General features: G+C 32.3%; 2 protein-coding genes across 3 annotated transcripts in view; one reads left to right on the forward strand and one right to left on the reverse strand.

The window, feature by feature from the left end:
* The first annotated feature begins 864 nt into the window (after nt 1-864).
* On the forward strand, nt 865-8,035 carry LOC149899179 (L-asparaginase-like). Its single transcript, XM_090114331.1, has 9 exons — nt 865-1,019; nt 1,996-2,118; nt 2,747-2,859; nt 4,495-4,620; nt 5,989-6,113; nt 6,457-6,683; nt 7,089-7,249; nt 7,440-7,553; nt 7,938-8,035. Exons 1-9 carry the CDS (start codon nt 950-952, stop codon nt 7,992-7,994), a joined length of 1,116 nt encoding a protein of 371 aa, XP_089970457.1. The 5' UTR covers nt 865-949; the 3' UTR covers nt 7,995-8,035.
* Nucleotides 8,036-8,188: 153 nt separating this feature from the next.
* Flo2 (flotillin-2) overlaps nt 8,189-21,703 on the reverse strand; it is a 220,093-nt gene continuing 206,578 nt past the window's right edge. Inside the window, exons 5-10 of one of the 2 annotated variants that reach the window (XM_090114259.1) lie at nt 13,054-13,173; nt 11,984-12,091; nt 11,226-11,332; nt 10,467-10,650; nt 9,991-10,162; nt 8,189-9,268 (exon numbers count right to left, since the gene is read on the reverse strand). In XM_090114259.1, the coding sequence (XP_089970385.1) occupies nt 9,216-9,268; nt 9,991-10,162; nt 10,467-10,650; nt 11,226-11,332; nt 11,984-12,091; nt 13,054-13,173 (744 nt within the window). In that variant the 3' untranslated portion in view covers nt 8,189-9,215. Of the gene's footprint in view, nt 9,269-9,975; nt 10,163-10,466; nt 10,651-11,225; nt 11,333-11,983; nt 12,092-13,053; nt 13,174-21,703 lie in introns of both variants that reach the window. The other variant, XM_090114260.1, reaches the window with a different exon arrangement.

Raw genomic sequence — 21,703 nt, forward strand, 5'->3', positions numbered from 1 at the left:
GACGCGTAATTTGTAAAAAAAAATCCTAGTTTTCTCTATTATGTACAGCATAATATATTTTTTGGGAAAGAATAATTAAAATATTCTCCCATTCATTTAATATTAATTGCGTAAATATATAAAAGCGATTAAAAACACAAATAACACCAATTTACAGTTTTCCTTATAAAATTTATACAACAACTATGCGAATAGTTTGGTTTGGTTATTATAATGTAAAGGATGAGTAAATTATACTAATATTACACAATACGCTTGCGAGAGTAATGATAACGTATCTGTAGATATGTATTTAGTATACAGGGTGTAAACGTTAAGGCGATTAACCGTAACTATTGAAGATATCAAAAAACTTTATACTGTTATCGAAAGCCTAAAATGACAATAATAACTTTTATAAAATAAAACGGGAAATATCCAAAAAAGTTACATTAAACACTCCCATACATTGATTTTTCCATACATTTTGTGCTCAAAGCAAATGTTCGAAGTGACGTCCTCGTTTTGGAATACCATTGTATTACGTACAAGTAGTACGATCGAGCTCTGTTTACAGTTTCTAAAATTTAAAATTTGCGAAGTACAAATTCAAAAAAAGAACCAAAATTTTTCATATTACATGTTTAGGATAGTCATATCTCATATTAAATGTATTAGTGTTTGGTGTAAAATTTTTGGATAATTCCCGTTTTATTTAAAAAAAGTTATTGTTGTCATTTTACTCATTAGGAAAAGGGCTTTCGATGTCCGTATAAAGTTTAGACATCTGCAATATAACTATTGGAATAATCGCCTATGCACACTTAACGATTACACCCTGTATATTATGTAGAGACAAATATTTAATTACATTCGTACATAGTGTCAACCTTAGTGTCAACTATGAACATATTGTATTGAGCTGTGCGACTGAGTGCGTGTCTTGTGACATTAAAAATAATTAAAAAAAATGGTTGAAAAAAGAATTTTGGTTATATACACTGGTGGTACCTTTGGAATGCTGAAAAATGAAAAAGGAGGTGAGTTAATATTGTTAAATTGTTAATACCTCTATATTTAATATTATTTTTAAATTTGTTTGTTTTTATGATTTGCATAGAGATAATTTTCCTTAAATGTTAAGTATATTTACACTTACAATGTCATATTTGTGTTTAAAGATAAAATATTTAGACTAATACGTAGTTACTTAGTAACAACAAATATCCTACTAAAATTATATTTGTTACTCTTAAGAGACAAAAAATATTGAACGGGATTTTGAATCAAATTTGAATATAATTATATAATTTATAATAATTAAAAAAAAAGTGAAGTCCCATGTCCCCAGGTGGGGTAAGGGGCAGATGCATTATACATCTGTTTCACTGATCGATTTTTTTTAGGGACAAGTGTGATCAGCCTTCTGTGTCCTACCAGACCGAGACATTTTTTTTTTCTTCGTCTCCACCGGGAATCGAACCCAGGACCCCTCGGTGCTACGCTCACGCGTCAACCACTGTACCAAGGAGGCGGTCAATATAAAATAATAATTAATAACATAAAAATTCAATTTATGAATAAAAATTTCGAATGGCCAAATAACAAGGGCCCGTAGACAAAGTAACAATTAAAAAACGATAACGAAGTTAGAAAAGGAAAAATGTATGGGATTGACATTAGATAGACCACGTGATCTAACGCGGCGTATGTCAATCCCATACATTTTTGCCTTTTCTAACTTCGTTATCGTTTTTTAATTGTTACTTTGTCTAAGGCCCAAGGTCCACGTGTATAGAGGCTACTGTACAAAGATACAAGTATAACATTTTTGTTTTATATATTTTTATCCTTTATCTAAGACCGCTTATGGGCACTAAGGTCGCCTTTTTTACTAATTACATATATTTATTTATTAACTGAATCTTTAAGTTTACTTTTGAAATGAATTTTTGAAATGAAATACCTTATCGGATTTAGCCTATAGTATTATTATATTATTATGTTTGGTTTCAGTATTGGTTCCACAGAAGAATATTGAACACCGAGTCATCAGAAAACTGTCTCAACTACATGACAATGAATATTGGGAAAAGCGTCTTGCTAAGACAGACAGACAGGAATACCTTGCTCTACCAGGTAATAAGGAATATTGGGATTATTTTTTTTGTATATTTAACTTATTTTTAGACTTTCATTAGGTATAATAATTTATCCCTATTGGAAAGGATATAAAAATAGGTCACGAAAAATAACGTTTGAAAAAAATGTTGATTGATGTTTATTTGTACGTAGCTCTATATAGAACAAGAATTTTCCACAAAATGTTACACAATTATTATTTACTTTTGCATTTTCATTCTATCTTAAATATTAGATATTAACTTTTCATCTTAGGAAAGAATAATTTGTTTTATGGTTAATTTGTTTTAGGATAAACAAATACAGATAACAGAGTTCACACTCTCATATCTCGTTGAAAATATTCACCTACATCTAAATATTTTATATTTGCCTTAATTTATACCTAGGCACATTTTCGTTGACATATTTTATCATAACATTTACAGTTCTGTAAATAAAATCTTTTTTGAATAATATTATGTATAAATTCTAGAAAGTTTACGATAGTTTTTACGCTTGATGATTTATCGTAATTAGTTCCAACTTCAAGCAGAGAGATTCCTGCTTTGACTATTTGCTCTAGATTCCTGTTTTCAATTGAATAACATTATTAATAAATAATGTCCTACATTTTTACTTTTAGATGGCAAAGACACAGATATAAAGGTGCTTTACAAGATACTAGAATATGATGAACTGAAAGATTCGTCAGATTTTATGACCGACGATTGGCTCAAAATAGCGAGGGATATTAAGGTAGTATATTTATTATGTTTCTGCATATCACATTAGTTAATAGTATTAGTTAGTAATATTTTACATATAATAGAAATTATTTTTACTAATGATAGAAATTATTTTATCGAAAATTGGACTGGATTATATAGTAATAGAAGTCTAAGTTTCCAAAATATGATTTCTTTTTATTTTACCTCATTTTTTCACCATCTTTAAGTTTTGTTTCGTTTGTCTTCTTTAATCTTCATAAATTTGTCTTCATAAAATAATAATTAAATAATAATTAATTATATTTATTCGATAAATGCTATAAAAAACAATAATATTCTAATATTCTCCTCTTATAGAGTTATGATAATATCATGGATAATATTAATAAAATAATTTGGAAAATCCAAAAGTGCACGCCTCATAATTTTTTTTTAATAAATATTTATTAATTATTATTTTTGTTTATTTAATAACAATTAAACCACATCGAATCAGACCCTGAAAAATGAAAGGGTTCTATTCCTGAGCATACTCAAGCGTAAGAGAAAAAAAAAGACTCGATTAGTAAAGTATTTCGGTCGCTATCGTGTTAACAAGAAAAAGGATCCGCACATACAGACACACGGACGTCCAAGACAGAACTTTTTTAAACTGTTTTTTAACTAGTTTAAATAACAAAAATGACATCAAAAATATCATGAACGTTAAAAATAGTGTTTTTTCTTAATATGTGTGTGTATGTATTATCTTACAAGTGCAATGTATGATACATAAAGACATTTTAAGTTTGAAAAATCAGATGTTTTGCGCGAAGTGACAGTAGTACCCACCTCAACGCTTCGCTTATGAGGCGTGCAATAGTTTGGAAAATCCAAAAGTGCACGCCTCATAATTTTTTTTTAATAATTATTTATTAATTATTATTTTTGTTTATTTAATAACAATTAAACCACATCGAATCAGACCCTGAAAAATGAAAGGGTTCTATTCCTGAGCATACTCAAGCGTAAGAGAAAAAAAAAGACTCGATTAGTAAAGTATTTCGGTCGCTATCGTGTTAACAAGAAAAAGGATCCGCACATACAGACACACGGACGTCCAAGACAGAACTTTTTTAAACTGTTTTTTAACTAGTTTAAATAACAAAAATGACATCGAAAATATCATGAACGTTAAAAATAGTGTTTTTTCTTAATATGTGTGTGTATGTATTATCTTACAAGTGCAATGTATGATACATAAAGACATTTTAAGTTTGAAAAATCAGATGTTTTGCGCGAAGTGACAGTAGTACCCACCTCAACGCTTCGCTTATGAGGCGTGCAATAATCATATATAAAATAATAATCTTATCATGATAATTCATTCATGCGATTTTACTTTCGGAAGAGGTGTTTTATGTTTAGGCTTATTACTCGTACCTACCTATTACATATCATGTGAATTGTGAAATACTTACATTGTTTTCCTATCTATGACTTTATTGTAGAAATAATTGAATATTTTTTTTAGATTAAATAAATATACATAGTTATTTGTACATAATAATGGTGGAAATCTTAAAACAATCTATCGATTAGAATCAGCAAAGAATCTATCATTTTATTCATACCCAGATATATCTACTACATAGGTATATTTAATTAATTTTCATGTTTCCAGAAATATTACCACGACTATGATGGTTTCGTGGTACTTCATGGCACGGACACGATGGCGTATGGAGCGTCCATATTGTCCTTTATGCTGGAAACAGTCGGCAAGACTGTAGTCCTTACTGGAGCTCAGGTTTGGGAATTAATTTACATTTTTAGTCAAATAGATGTTATATTTACTTGTTTACATACAAATATTATGAGATTGCATTTGATAGGTATTACTATTCAGTTATCATGAATGTTTACTTTAAGTTAGTTACTTTCATCTAGTTACGTAATAAAAAAAAATATAAATAAAATCATTTGCTCTACATACATTAGGATCAAGTAGGTGTCACCACGAGTTCTTTATTAGATAGATACTTAATTAAAGAAATTGCTTAAAAGAAGTCAAAAGTGTTTTGTTAAAACTAAACTATATATTATTCACAACACAAATGACAATGAATGCAATTCATCAGTATTCATCGAAAGAACTAAATCTATTTTAAAAGAAGATAATAGATCATTACTTACATATTTAAATTTTATATGATACAATGTATCCTAATCAGGATAAGATTATTATGGTTGAAGCATTTGTATTGATTATTTCATCATTCGTCTACCTTATTTTACTACTATATAGTTGTTGTATATTATGATATTATACATATATTTATAATATATATTGAATATTTATAATTATATTTTTCTTTTTTCCTAAAGCCTTATTTTTTGCTCACCCACCTCCTTTTAACATCTCTCCTTACTTATTACATACGGTGGCCTGGAAGAGATCGCTACTTAGCGATAAGGCCACCGTTTGTACACATTATTTCCTATTAGCTGTACTTTGTGTGTCTCTATTTATTTTGTGTGTGCAATAAATAATTAAATAAAAAATAAAATAAATAATTATTTTGTGCGTCGACATACATATTTGCAATATCTATTTAAAATGATTTGCTGAATAATAATAAAATAATTTTAATAGAAATTTTCAGAGAAGAAAATGTAGGTATTATTGATAAAGAAATTAGAAAACCAAAGCTCGTAATTTTAAATATTTTATTGTTTTTATCTAAAACTCTTCGTAGGTATATAACTTAGTGTTCTTTAACTCTAGTGAATGAATATTAGAATTTAAATGTCCCTATTATCTATGTACATAATTAAATTAGTATGAATAGTGTTAATAAATAGAAACCTACAATATGATAAGCATAACAATAGAATACGTGATTTGTGTATGAATTTAATTTACAAGTGACTCTGATAAATAAACGGTCTTCTTAAAATATTTTTATACACTCAGACACGACAAAGAAACCCTTTTCAACTTGTAATATATGTACATAAATTTTCATTAGAGATGTTAGCGGGAAAAGGAAAAGGTATTTAAAAAAAGTTTCTTTATTAAAATTATTTTATTGTTGAGTGTCGTCGTCGTTGTTTGTATCGTCGGAATATTTAATATAATATATATTTTTTTAATCTTTTATTCACGTCATTTCAGGTCCCAATTTTCCAACCCCGTAGTGACGGCAACAACAACATTTTGTGCGCACTCCTGATCGCAGCCACACAGTATATACCAGAAATAACCGTATTCTTTGGATGTAAGCTCTTCAGAGGAACAAGGTGTGTGTGATTTAGAAGTCACTTAATTAAAAAAAATTGAGTACAGCTAAGGAACTGTATTCATTTTTTTTTCAAACATTTTTTTTCAACAATGAATTTAAATTAGAAGCATACAAATGTAAGGAAAACTCATGATCCTTAAATCACGGCATAAAATGCTATGATGTATATTTGATCATCCAGATATATATGGATGATTAAATAATACAAGTACCTATTAAGTTTTCAGGAAACAAAGTTAAAAAAAAGTACCTATTTACCAACACATTTTTGTATAGTCTTTACATTTTTTCATTTACAAATCATATCATATCATACTTATATTATATTTTTTAATTCCCAGAGTAAAAAAGGTATCAAACACACGCATCTACGCTTTCGACTCTCCCAATTTCCCGCCACTACTAGAAGCTAAAACAACAATAGATATTGATCCTAAGATGCTGTTACACCAATCTGTACCAAATGAATGTATACTGCATGACAAATTGTGCACAAAGATTTATTTGTTGAAAGTCACACCTACTATAACACCAGCGATTATAAGAGCTGTGTTTGAAGGCATGGAAGGTAGATATTTTATGTATTTTTAATTCGGTTGGTTTAGTCAAGAAATTTAGGTTTACGTAGTTGCCTCTGCATGCAATGATCTAATGTTACTTTTATTGCCAGTAAATTCTAAGATTTAAGGTTACAATTTTTCATTAGTTAATTAAATTGCTGTAACTTTAGATGTCACAGAAGTCTATGTTATGGTACAAAAGTTCTTATTGCGAACAATTTGATCGCTATAATAGGAAAATGAACTATATTACAACTCAACAAAGACTACCTTCTAGAAATTAAAAACGTGCAAAGATTTTTTCTCTACTTAATAAATTATGTATGTATAATATAATATAGTTTAGCGGCTGTTTCTATTATGTTTATAAGGAATAAATTGATATCACAGTTTTATATTAAACCTATTTCCAGGTATTGTTCTGGAAACATACGGTAATGGAAACATTCCAATAAAACGCAAAGAGATCTACGCAGAAATAGAGAGAGCGGTGAAGAACAACGTCCTCGTAGTAAATGTGACGCAATGTGTTAATGGTATGGTGCATGGAAAGCCGCTGTATGAAACTGGTCTGGTAAGTTACCTAATAATATGTATACCTCTATTATATGTACTAAAATTGCAATAGTTTCTGCCCATATAACTTCTTCTTTAGTATTCATACTTGTAATTAAAGTATAATGTTTTTATGCATTCACAGACACATTAATTTAGTTAAATTATTGTTTTACAATAGTTTACATACTGTTTTTAATGATTTTCAGTTACTAATAGAATGCGGCGTAGTACCCGCCTATGACATGACGTCAGAGGCAGCGCAAGCTAAACTTTCTTATGTTCTTAGTAAGACAGAACTTTCATATGCAGAAAAAATCGAGGTAAGTTGAATAAAGTATTTCATTTATTTTTTTGTGAAAATTTTGAAAAATACTTTATTGTATATTATTTGTGTTGTAGTGAGTGCGTCATTGCGAGCATTTGTGTGTATGCGTCTTCTATATAATATATTCGTTTCTCGTTGTCACGGCATCACGTGTGAACGGCTGAACCGATTTAGATAATTCTTTTTTTATTATATATATTCCTTGAAGTACGAGGATGGTTCTTATGTAGAGAAAACGTAAATATGTATCACGGGCGAAGCCGGGGCGGACCGCTAGTTTATTATAAAAATAAAATTATGTATTTTTAGCTTATATTTAACACATTATGTTTCTTATAGTAACTTGTATGTAATGCATATATATTTTTTATAATTACAGCTCATGAAGACGAACATACGAGGCGAGTTACACAATCCTCATTTGGGACTTAAATAAAATGTATTAATTAATAATATAAGTAAATATTGTAAATTTAATAAAATATTTTATAATAATAAAATATTTAGAATTAAAGTAGAAATTTATTGCTGAAGTAGCCTTTTCCTATATTCTAAGATTAGCTAGTTGGATAAATAAGAATTTATAGGGATAAGGCAACGGGTAAGGTATATTAAAATAAAACAACAAAATAAATTGACACTCAATTTATTTCAAATTATACATTTCAATACACAAGATAAATATAAAAGTCACGAATTTACACACGAAACTAATTAATTAATGAACAATTCATTAATATTCAAAATCACACAACATCAAAATACAATCATGTCGACAAGTGATTTACAAATATAACTAACGTGGTAAAGAAATAACACATAATTAAAAATATATATATATTAAGAATCTCATGTTGAAGTGAATAAAATAAGAATACTTATAGTTATAATTAATTTCAAAAGCCCGATAAAAAAGGATATTCATATTGAGCAAGAAAAATGGTACCTATATAAAAGACACCTATTGACTAAAATGATCATGAGAACCGAAAAAAAGAAAATACACATTTTGACGATATTTTGAGATTCTTTTCATCTTCAAAACTTTTGAAAAATGCGTTATCCCCAACCACGTTATATTGAACACAATTTTGAAATAATCAAATTCCGTAACTAATGTTACGAGTTACACCTAAAAGGCAGTGTCTTGCGCAGAACACCCAAGATTCAATACAAGTACAAAATCTACATTTACGTGACTACATCTAGAAATTCCGACAAATATAAATAGAAAATGAGATATCATCTTAGTGGTACACTCTATCTACACTTTGTTCGTATAAAAATACTTCTTAGTGTGGTAACGCATGTCTTACTTTATTAAATAAAAATAAAATAATATGCAAAAATATCAAGTCTCCGAGACATAAAGCATTGGAATTACGAATAGTTTTCTAAGAAAACCTTATTTCTGAACGAATGGGGCAATCAAATACTGCAAAGTTAAACTTTGGTCAAAACTATTTATAGTCACTAAATAAAATATCGGTGGATACGTGTTACAATTAAAAAATATATTAATTATATTGTGCTGGAGTATTTTGTACTCGAATATACCTCTGAATAAAATAAAATAAACACATCGTAAACATAAAATCATAAACAATATTGTGCATTGCATTACATTCGAGTGTAATAAATTATTAAAATCAATAATTTAGCAAGCTGTCACTTCTTTCTTCTTACTGGCAGCAGAGAGTGGAGACTCTTCTGTAACAAAAAGGTATGTCTGAGTATCCATGATAGACTGATTATGATTATAATCGTAGAGCTTATTTTTCTGAAAATAAAAATAATATAGGATTTGTACAAAAAGACTTCACACCGTACGCAACTTACACATATATCTGTGTTTTTTTTTTACAGCATGAAATTTTACAGCCATCGAATTTTAAGGTGCTAGAGGTGCCCTCGACTGCTTTCGTCGGTAAGAATCCGATATAACTCCTACGCCATGGCAAGATAACAAACACCAAAAAAAAATCGTGGGCTACCTGTCGGTAAGCGATCTCCAACATCCTGTTGCCCTGCCCTGCACCTGCCCCTTTAGCCAAACGTCAAAACGCAATGGAATAGAATCGATAATAGAATAGATAATTTTATGATCTATAATTTTGGTCCCAGGTAACTAACCGTCTCGGCGAAAATCGCAAAAAACCTACTTTTTTAATTAATTGACCTCGAAATTTTTTTCTTTTCGAGTACCAGTATGTCGGGAAATTTTAATATTTTATTTTAAACGAATTTTGTCTGGAAAGGAATTTTGGTCGTTGTCGTCGTCGTCGTTGGTAGTGTGACCGAACCATTACTAAATTGTCATGAGCATATGTCAATAATTAGCGATAGCAGTTTCTATTCTCTGCCATTAGTCTCGGCCTGCTGATTGGTTGCCTGTTTTATAGCAGTTCTGCAGTTACCTGTTCAGGGCTCACCTGTGCGCGGGTGCAGGCGCTGCAGCACCTGGTTGAGGTCGAGGCCGGTGAGCGAGCGCACGGCGGGCGGGATGCCGCCCGCGAGCCGGGCCACTTCACCCGTCGCACCGTTATCCCCTACTAGCACTATCTCGTCCGTTTTGGCTAAGGGCGCAGATACTTCTGCCGCGATCTGCGAACGTATTAGACGTAGGAAAAACACATTAAAAAAGCTTAAAATTAAGAAAGCTTTGGTACTTCGGCGTGATTTGCGACGTGTAACTTTTATGACAGAAATAGGGTTCGGAATTCTAGAAAAATTAACTCAAAATCACAAATACGACAAAAACTGACCCCAAACATAAAACTATCCCCGCTCTTCCATCGAACGTCGTGCCGCACGGATTCTGGGCATCGCCATATTATGGTGGACACATCTTAGCTCAACATCAGGCGAGATTGTGGTCAAACAATAACAAAATAAAAAAAATCCGTACCTTAGGCAAAGCCTCCAACACGAGTGCCATGATAGCCGCATCCCCATACTGCTTGTACACCTTCGCCTTAGCGAGCATGCGCTCCGCGTCCGCCTTGCCCACATCGCCGATAGCTGTGGCTTCGGCTAGACCGAGCACTTTGATCCTTTCTGCGTCTGCTTTGGCTGCTTCTACCGTTTGCGTACTGGAAGGAAATTTTACTGTTATATTTTTTTATGTCAGAGCAAGCAAAGGGGCAGGTTGTTAAGTGGTCACCACCGCCCATAAACACTTGTAATACTGGTAGTGCTATTTGTGCTTTGCCGGCCTTTTAAGGAAAAATATAATTATGGAGAACAATATTTAGAAAATATGTCTATTGTCTATGCTAGATTGAGCACTTTGATCCTCTCCGCATCTGTTTCGCTTCTTCCTTCCACTGTTAGGGTTATGGAAGGAAATTTTACTGTGTATCGAGTGCTCGCACTAGAAAAAATTTTAAGCTTTCTCGTGGTGCCAAGATTTTTTGTATGACGTAGAATACAAAAAAATATATCGCACTTATTCAAATTTGTAAAATGGCCAATAATTAAGTTGTCTACTATTTCAGGTTTGAATAAAAGACAAAAGTGTGCTGAAAGTCAATGAATTATTATTTTTTTATACCTGTGTCTATAAGTGTTAATTTTATAAGTGTAATTTTAGTATTGATTTGTCTGCTTTTTATGCTCCTATTATATGTGTGGCAATATTCAGTTTATTTGTGAGTTAACTCCTTACCGTTTTCCCTCTGCGATGGCTTGTAAACGGTAAGCCTCTGCCTCAGCGGGCAGACGAACCGTTGATTTCAATTCTTCCTCACGACGCATAATCTCCTGTTGTTCTACCTGTAATGCAATATAGTGTTATCACTACAAACTGTTTAAATAGTTTGTGATTAAAGGCTAATTTTGCAAAGAGATTTACAAAAATTAGGTATTTGTAATTTGCAATTTTAAGAACAAAAAAATCCAGCCGCAATTTCTAATTTTCTTAAACAAAATATTTTACTGCAAATCTTTACTAAATTTTGTCTGTTCGTCCTCCTGTCTGTCTGTTTCTCCTTCACTTAAGCTACTGAACCGATTTATCTATACTAATATTATAAAGCTGAAGAGTTTGTTTGTTTGTTTGTTTGTTTGTTTGAACGCGCTAATCTCGGGAACTACTGGTCCGATTTGAAAAATTCTTTCGGTGTTAGATAGCTCATTTATTGAGGAAAGCTATAGGGTATATATCATCACGCTACGACCAACAGGAGTGGAGCCACGGGGGTGAAACCGCGCGGAGCAGCTAGTACATAATATAACAAATAAGAAGTATACTACAATGATAGTTTGTAATCTGAGTGAGGACATAGGATAGTTTTTATCCCGGAAATCTCACGGGAACTGAAATTATGCGAGTCGAAAGCCAGTAAAAAATAAATCACTGAAACTTGCTCAGAACAACAAAGAGTTTGAAGCAACAAACAAAACAAAAGATGCAGTTTTTAATACCTCAATCTGTTTCCTACGCTCCACAACCTCGATCTGTATTTCTTCGTTTCGTATTTTCTGTTTAATTTTCGCGGCTTGCAATTCATAGGCTAGCGCAGCTTCGGCTTTCTGGAAACAATACATGTCTCGTTATTGTAGAGACAATAAGTATGACCTTGAAAGTTTCTTTTCAAATCTTAGTTTTTTGCTAAAAAAGTGAAATTTCTGTTCAAAACGTAAAATGATTGTAGTCATAACTTCGTAATACAAATTAATTTTAGCAAAAAGAACTTAATTTCTATAAAATTTTCATTTTAAATTGTATTAAGTATAAAGAAATAATTTCTATACAAATGCTAATTTTATTATGATTCGTTATAAGTACTTCATACATACATTTCAATTTTGTATTAAGTTTTTCTACAAAAAAGTATTCCTTTCTTAAGAATTATAGCTCCCTTATGTTGTATAATAAATTCAAATTAAGATTACATAAGTTTCATCTCAAAAACGGACAAACAAAGCATTTAAATTACGTAAAACCTGTGCGTAAAACAAATATTATCACTATATTTATTTATCTGATAATAAGACTATTATTATACTATGTCTCGCCTTGACGCCCCACATTCAATATGGCATTTCGTTTTACTGCAATGCCTGTAAATCTTATCAGCTTACATATTCGACGTCATGAAAAATACACGATTTCATGCGATAGTTCATTTTTGAACCCATTCATACGTTATTGCGGATTTTAAAATTGATATCGAAAACCTATATAATATCTGGGTTCAGTTTGCGTAAACTTTTGAAAGATTTACTATGAAAAGAGAGTATATAGGTATTATGAAGTTTTTGATAATGAAATAAATGAAATATCCAATCATGATCAGAAAAGTATTGTGCATTTCTCTTATTATACACACCTTTAATAAATAATAAAATACGAACTTGAAATAAAACAGCCAAAACCATTAAAAATTCCGCATTTCATACTATTTTCACAATTTATTTGAAAAAAAAGAGTCTTTGGTAATTATAACCGTAATATATTGTATCCAACATATATGCTATGAGTGTGTACTTACAGCAGTATTGACTTCTTGGTCGAAATGTGCCTTCTGCAGCTTGAACATCCGCGCGTTGTCTTCAATCCTCGTGTCCATCGCGTATTTCACGTCCATTGAGTTCTTTTCACATTCAGCTTCCTATAAAAATAAAAGGATATTTTATTATTAGACCTAGTTATATAATAGATCGAATCATTAGAAAATAAAATATTGCTTTATAGAAACACTAACGGTCCGCCCCGGCTTCGCCCGTGGTACATATTTCGCAATAAAAGGTAGCCTATGTTCCTTCTCAGGGTCTAAAGATTGTCTGTGCCAAATTTCATCAAAATCAGTCCAGTAGTTTATGCGTGAAAACCATACATACATACTTACGAACCTTTCATCTTTATAATATTAGTATAGATTGATAACAACGAGTGGAAGATACCATCTGCTATTGGAACACTATACTCTATTATACTTATTAAAAAATACAAATTCCATAATTCGCGACATTTATTTTCATTTAACGGAATGTAAAACAATTCATACTGTTTATTTAGCAATTAAATTTATGTGCAAGTATAGGGATCGGGAAAATGTTGCCCTAAAACTTTACCAAACTTTTTTCCCTCTTAAAATATAAGTTTAGGAAGAACTTGTAATCCTAAACCTTCACGGGAAGAGAACGTTAAATTATATCGTACCCTGTCTGATCAACAAATTACCTATATCTTTAAGAGATTCAATTACTCACAAAAATCTAAAATTCAAACTAAAGCAATACTTTTTAGTGAATATAAATAAACTATCATAAAAAAAAACCTTCTAATAACTCTAAAATATAATTAAACTGTTCATTCATAAAATAATAAGAACTTATTACTAATTTTATCTAAATATAAATACAAATAATACAAAATTATAGATTCACGGAAGGATCATACTGTATGTTTACACGGCCAGCAAGATTACCGATGTCGCTCGTCACTAAAAATTTTCCAAGTAGAGGGTACTTAGAAAATTTTTATTAGGATTAAGAACTAACAATAAGTATTAAAACATATGTAGCGGTTTGTGGGCTTATGGTGCACAGAAAAACTTGAATGAGTTTATGATTGCATCAATGTAAATTAGATCATAAGAATTAATATTATGTTAAATAAATAAATAAATAAAAATAATAATACTTGCGATAGCATTAGATCGTAAAACGATCTACCCTTATCGCTTTCATATCATAACCTCATAAACCTTCTAACATCTTTTTTATCCTCATCAGGGTCTGTAGGTATATAATATTTGTATTTTTCACTTGGAAAATTAATAGCGATTCTTTAAATATCTTTCTCAAGTTAGTGTGTAATAAGTATAGTTAAAAAATAATTTGGAAAATCCAAAAGTGCACGCCTCATAATTTTTTTTTAATAAATATTTATTTATTATTATTTTTGTTTATTTAATAACAATTAAACCACATCGAATCAGACCCTGAAAAATGAAAGGGTTCTATTCCTGAGCATACTCAAGCGTAAGAGAAAAAAAAGACTCGATTAGTAAAGTATTTCGGTCGCTATCGTGTTAACAAGAAAAAGGATCCGCACATACAGACACACGGACGTCCAAGACAGAACTTTTTTAAACTGTTTTTTAACTAGTTTAAATAACAAAAATGACATCAAAAATATCATGAACGTTAAAAATAGTGTTTTTTCTTAATATGTGTGTGTATGTATTATCTTACAAGTGCAATGTATGATACATAAATACATTTTAAGTTTGAAAAATCAGATGTTTTGCGCGAAGTGACAGTAGTACCCACCTCAACGCTTCGCTTATGAGGCGTGCAATAATATACACGTTTCAAAAAGATAAATTCATGAAATTATTGTATTGTCATCGATCCTTGGTGAGAGTACAAAGTTTGAATATGTCCGTTTAAAGTGGATCAAAATCAAGTTTATAGGAGTCGGCTAGATTTAAAAATACAAACATATAGGTGCAGCCAATAAAAGCGTGTTACGAAAGAATAAATTTCTAATAACAAAGGAAACTAAGGACTTCATACTGACTTCGCCGATGTAGACTGGAAGTTACAAAAAGTGAATTGTAAGCAGATTGACTGTCATCGTTTATCAACCGTCTATCACAGCGATCATTTACAAAACTTTCCGAGCTGTCTGTGACATGCAGCTTAACGGGATAGATTAGACGCCATTCATCAGAGCTTGCAAATGTTTGTGTTGGAATAAATTGCATCCATTTGTAAATAATGGTCTTGTTTAATGAGGAGAACTTTTCTAGAGCAATTTTTCATATTTTTAGGTTTATTCATAACTAGCTGTTCCCCGCGGCTTCACCCGCATTGCTCCGCTCCCGTTGGTCTTAGCGTGATGATATATAACCTATAGCCTTCCTCGATAAATGGGCCATCTAACACCGAAAGAATTTTTCAAATCGGACCAGTAAGGCCTCCCCCACATTGGGCGTAGGCCGAGCGTACGCGTTTCCTGAGCGTGCTGCCGGCGTCGGCGCGGCGCGGACGTCGCGTCAGCGCGCCGTCTGTGGGGCGCGGGCTACGCGTTGTCCAGCGCCGCGCGGGCGCTGCGTGAACGCCGCGCAGACGCCGCGCTTACGTCGCGTTCCATGGGCGTTCCATGGGCGTATTTTCCGTTTGAGTAGTAAAGCTAACAGCAGTGTTTCCTCGTCAGAATCCATTCTAGTGACTGACCCTAGCGGGCGACGACGAGGGCAATGAGTGCGAGGGGCACGGCGCGGGCGGCCGAGTGCTTTAGACGCGACGTCGCGTCGGCGCGGCGCTTGCGCAGCGCTTGCATAGCGTTCGATGGCGCGACGCCCGCGCCCCACAGACGGCGCGCTGACGCGACGTCCGCGCCGCGCCGACGCCGGCAGCACGCTCAGGAAACGCGTACGCTCGGCCTACGCCCAATGTGGGGGAGGCCTAATTCCTGAGAATAGCGCGTTCAAACAAACAAACAAACTCTTCAGCTTTATAATATTAGTATAGATTCATAATTTTTTATTCCGTTATCTCTTTACCTGATCATAACCATATAAGTTTATGATTATAGTTATAGATTAAAGTTAACAGTTAAGCGGCTTTATTCTTTTATTTGCTATACAGCTTATTCGCCGAGGGATCAGCACACTGTCGTATATAATTTAACACATATATTTGTGGTCAAATCGAATACGGAGTAAATCTATTAACTCAATCCGGACACTACGTCCTCAGGGAAAAGTAGTGGACTTTATTGAACTTGTGTTTGATTCCCACACAGCCACACCAGCCCCAAAATACTATAAAACTAGTAATAACAAAATAAAAACTAATATAATCTTGTTACCAACGTATACATGCGAAAGTATGTTACGTGTGGATTATTTACTTACGAAATTTAACTACCTTCTGCTGACCGCTATATCCGGCCCTGCCCTGGTCAAACAGGACAAAACACAAATAAATCATAACCATAATGTAGCTTTCCGCTGATTAAATGATTTCCGTTTTTGAGTTCATTCGTTTCATGTAAAAAATTCAAATTCATCCCCTTTAGTACATTATCCTCTAATCACTACATAGTATAAAACAAAATCGCTTTCTCTGTCCCTATGTATGCTTAAATCTTTAAAACTACGCAACGGATTTTGATGCGGTTTTTTTAATAGATAGAGTGATTCAAGAGGAAGGTTTTTAGTATATAATTTATTATGTTTTAGACAAAGCGGGCGAAGCTTCGGGCGGAAAGCTAGTATAAGTATAAATTACAAAAGTGAAAACCCCGAGTCATTTGCAAACACTGAGCAATCATCAATTATCACAGGGAAATACGGAGGCGCTTCCAATGGCCCATTATAGCAAATTGCCCAATTCTGAGGTGACGTATACCCACATATTTGTCATCGATATTGACCTAAATTTAATGTCTTTGTTCTGTTACAACTTCTCGAGAACAGAGGCGGCTCGTGACAAAATTTTATGGGTGTTCACTTGAAATAAAACACTGAAAATACATGGTGTAAAGCAGTACATTTATCAAAAAAATTACTTATAAAGGAAATACATACGTCTTTCTTTTTGGTGTGCAAAAATATCTATAACTTAAAGCGACAAGACATTCGTAAATGTCTGTTGTTGCTTTCATCACAACCACACAACCATGGTGTTTTCACATAATATTGTTCGGATTTAAACACACGCGTAGGTATATGTTTTCGTTTTTGTCGTACATTTTTGCGAAAGGTCAAGTTCAGGCCGTGGCAGTCCCTGCTTTCAATTCAAGCCGAATTTGTAACGTTTTATCACACTTTTTAATGAAAGCCACATTATAATTATTGTTCATTTTAACACTCACAAGTAATACTGATAACTACAGGCTATTTCAACACGTATTTTATAATTTTAATTAGAAAATTGCATGAATCGCGCGCGAGCATTGAAGTTGACTCGAGTGTTTGTTTATATTAATAGAAGTGGTAACTGGCAACGTCGCGCCGCGCCGCGCGCGCTATCGCTGTCCTGCCGGGCGGTAAAAACGAACCGGCAACGTTTGCGGGTGCGCCGCTCCGAATTTTGCTACTTTTCCATAGAAAATCTTTTGTTTCACGCGCAGGGCTTTGGCAAAACCCTCTCTTTCACTCCTATTGGATTTCGTATTAGGAAATGTACTAAATCTTTTTTCATTGGATCGCAATCGTGAGCGCACCGCTTCGCGCGTTACATTAATACAGTAGGTATTATACAGGTGTATGGGATGATGGAATGATGGATATATTCATTGGTATTAACAGTAGTTTTAAAGATTACGATTGATTTTAAATAGTAATAATTAATGTTAATAATTAAATTAAGGAGTATGATTTTATTATAATTATTTATGGGAGTTCACTGCACCAGCGCTCCTTAGGGCGAGCCGCCTCTGCTCGAGAATCAATTATAGAATTTAGTAGACTAAAGTGTGGAATATTTAGATACAGTATATCCAATAAAGAACAGTCATGAAGGGGTTGAATGTTAATATTATTGGTGTATTGGTGTGTTTCATTGTCTTTAACACCAACAACATTATTTCTAATACACTACTAGATACTAAACGATAATAATTTACATTATGAAACAGAAAGTTTATTTCATAGACTTCTGAGTAGGTATCATCCATATAAAAAAGTTGGTTACTCTATGTGAAAATTGAAGTCAATATTTACGACCAAGAAATATAAAAATGTGGGTATTTGTAATTACTTCGAATTTCGACAAACTTTTAAATTTCAAAGTTTTTGAGAACACTAATAGGTATACCTTGGGTATACCAGTCTCAAAACTCAAAAGTGACAGTTATAACAAGTTTATAAGTTATCAAAATAAACTTCATTTTTCGTGTTTTACGATGAATAATGTAGCGGGTTTTTGCTTTAATCACTCCTGCGAAAAACAAATAAATGTTACCCACATTTCTTTGAGAAGCAATGTAGGTCAACCAACTCAGTGGATAATCCAATATTTTGTTGTGAAGGTTTATTATTAGTATCGATATTCGGTACAGTAGGTAATAGGATTTCAAGTTAGAGAGCTTCCAAACTTGATACGTGATGAAGCACCCGCGTTTCGTTAACATTATGTTACATGAATTTAATTTAATTATATAAAACAGATCAAAATTAGATATTGCCTTTATTGTCAGTTTAGTAATTAGGTAGTTACTCAGAAAAAATTGTTCTATATTTTTTTGGAATAAGTATTAACTACAATATATGTGATAAAATACAAACGTATTATTACAATCAGCTTTGATAAAATTTCGTTAATTAAAAAGTACGTATCAATGAATTATAACAAATTCACAGATTAAAAATGGCAATTTAAATCTGGATGAACACATACATTTTATATACCTTCATCCGAAGCAAATCTTAAGCAAACAACTAGTCTAGCATAATTATATTAGTTAGGATAGCTATATCAAAATCACATAGAGCGTAACTACTACATTGTTTGTCCCTAATTGGAGCAGGGGCCAATACAAGCGGTTAATTATATTGACCTTGAACTACACTTTGTCCTTTACAAATCTAATGTAAATTAGCAATATTTAAAATAAGTTTTGTGTATATGTTATCGGAAATCTATATAATGTATTCTATACAATACCTTGGCACTGTATGGAATGCCTAAAACATATAGGTAATGTATGAAATGAATGAATGTATGAAAAATGGTTTTGTTTTATGTACTTTCATTGTAATATGTTGTACAATAAAGAGTAAATAAAAATGAATTATTCATTTTATACTTTGCCTGTGATTCCATACATCGCCAGAACGCCGCAGGCATTCCATACTTCGCCTAGGTATTGTATATAATACCTGGATTAAACAAATTACCAGTAACATATAACAAAAACATATTGGAAATTATTATTTTTCATTTGAACAGTAAAAACTGAAATATTTTCCGGAATTAGTCAAATGAATACCAACCAAAAAGTTATTTTAAGTTCATTTATATATAAGTATCTGCCACATATGTGAGATTAAGATGAGTCACTGTTCGACTTGTATTCAAAACAACGCCGTCTGTTATAAGTACTTACTATAATTATAGTAGTACATTCCGTAGTACCTATTCTGATTAAACGTATCATTGTATTTCCGCATTTGAGCACAATTTAGGTTTTCATAAACAATTGCGTACAATTGTTTTGGTATTTTAAATGGAATAGATTGCTACCTATATTATAGTTTTTAAGACTGACAATCATGAATCCTTGAGTGGAGAAAAATCTATTTTAAACCATAAGAATATCTAATTATATATTTTAATATAAAATAAATATAAAAACTACTAAAAGAATTTGACTCAAATTTGATCTACAACATTTACGACACATGTGTCCAGGTAGTTTGCAGAGGCGGCTCGTGACAAAATTTTATGGGTGTTCACTTGAAATAAAACACTGAAAATACATGGTGTAAAGCAGTACATTTATCAAAAAAATTACTTATAAAGGAAATACATACGTCTTTCTTTTTGGTGTGCAAAAATATCTATAACTTAAAGCGACAAGACATTCGTAAATGTCTGTTGTTGCTTTCATCACAACCACACAACCATGGTGTTTTCACATAATATTGTTCGGATTTAAACACACGCGTAGGTATATGTTTTCGTTTTTGTCGTACATTTTTGCGAAAGGTCAAGTTCAGGCCGTGGCAGTCCCTGCTTTCAATTCAAGCCGAATTTGTAACGTTTTATCACACTTTTTAATGAAAGCCACATTATAATTATTGTTCATTTTAACACTCACAAGTAATACTGATAACTACAGGCTATTTCAACACGTATTTTATAATTTTAATTAGAAAATTGCATGAATCGCGCGCGAGCATTGAAGTTGACTCGAGTGTTTGTTTATATTAATAGAAGTGGTAACTGGCAACGTCGCGCCGCGCCGCGCGCGCTATCGCTGTCCTGCCGGGCGGTAAAAACGAACCGGCAACGTTTGCGGGTGCGCCGCTCCGAATTTTGCTACTTTTCCATAGAAAATCTTTTGTTTCACGCGCAGGGCTTTGGCAAAACCCTCTCTTTCACTCCTATTGGATTTCGTATTAGGAAATGTACTAAATCTTTTTTCATTGGATCGCAATCGTGAGCGCACCGCTTCGCGCGTTACATTAATACAGTAGGTATTATACAGGTGTATGGGATGATGGAATGATGGATATATTCATTGGTATTAACAGTAGTTTTAAAGATTACGATTGATTTTAAATAGTAATAATTAATGTTAATAATTAAATTAAGGAGTATGATTTTATTATAATTATTTATGGGAGTTCACTGCACCAGCGCTCCTTAGGGCGAGCCGCCTCTGGTAGTTTGTAAGATAAAGGCTCTTTCATATTTTCTGCTTCAAAGAAAACTGCAAACGATAGGGTTATTAAAATTCCAAAGGAATATAAGAACGTGTCTTCGAAAATCGCATAAGACTTGTTTTATCAGCTTCATTTACATGACATATGGGTATAAAGAAGAACTTTATTAAAGGCTTCCTACTTCATAGTTTTCTTTGATAATATTATGTACGTATGCATTATATTACATTAAAGCTCTTAAGGAAGCAGCACTTAATAAGATGCTTTGAATTAGGGACGAAATTAGAACTGATGTTGATTGTCTATAAATGTGTATCCTTATCTACATAATGATATGTTTTAAAGGTAATCATAAAAATTAATGGAATTTATTTTGGACCATGATGTATCCGGCATACCAAATTTCTGCCACGTCTGTTTATTAGTGGTTATGTTTAAAAATCATCTTTTAAAGTAATATCCATACAAACTTTTGGCTTATTAGAAGAACATTAAACAAGAGCTATATCCTTGTGTCAGTAAAAAGAACTGGCAGCAAATAAACTCCTTAGGGATATGATGCCAGACTTAAAAAAATGACTTTTAGAGTAGACCTTGAGGCAATGTAGAATTTGTGACGCCAGAGAGTTGTTGAGAGATTATGTAGCTCAAACATTTTTAATTAAGCTCGTTAGTAGGATAAGTGTGTCGTATGTATTGTGTACCTCATTTTAAAGGCTTTGCTTATTATAAATTTCGCATACGTCATTATACAGTTACAGCGTCGTTGCAAATTAACAAAGTATGTAAAGAA

This window comes from Colias eurytheme, chromosome 21 (assembly GCF_061535395.1).
Source record: "Colias eurytheme isolate Ceu_HAF_F1 chromosome 21, ilColEury1 Martin Lab GWU primary, whole genome shotgun sequence".
Lineage (NCBI taxonomy): Eukaryota > Metazoa > Arthropoda > Insecta > Lepidoptera > Pieridae > Colias > Colias eurytheme.

What these genes read in the sequence shown, in the direction of transcription:
- LOC149899179 (XM_090114331.1), top strand. Translation starts at nt 950, where the DNA reads ATGGTTGAAAAAAGAATTTTGGTTATATACACTGGTGGTACCTTTGGA. An exon ending in GCTGAAAAATGAAAAAGGAG is followed by an intron (nt 1,020 to 1,995) that starts GTGAGTTAATAT and finishes GTTTGGTTTCAG; the next exon opens with TATTGGTTCCACAGAAGAAT. An exon ending in CGCTGTATGAAACTGGTCTG is followed by an intron (nt 7,250 to 7,439) that starts GTAAGTTACCTA and finishes AATGATTTTCAG; the next exon opens with TTACTAATAGAATGCGGCGT.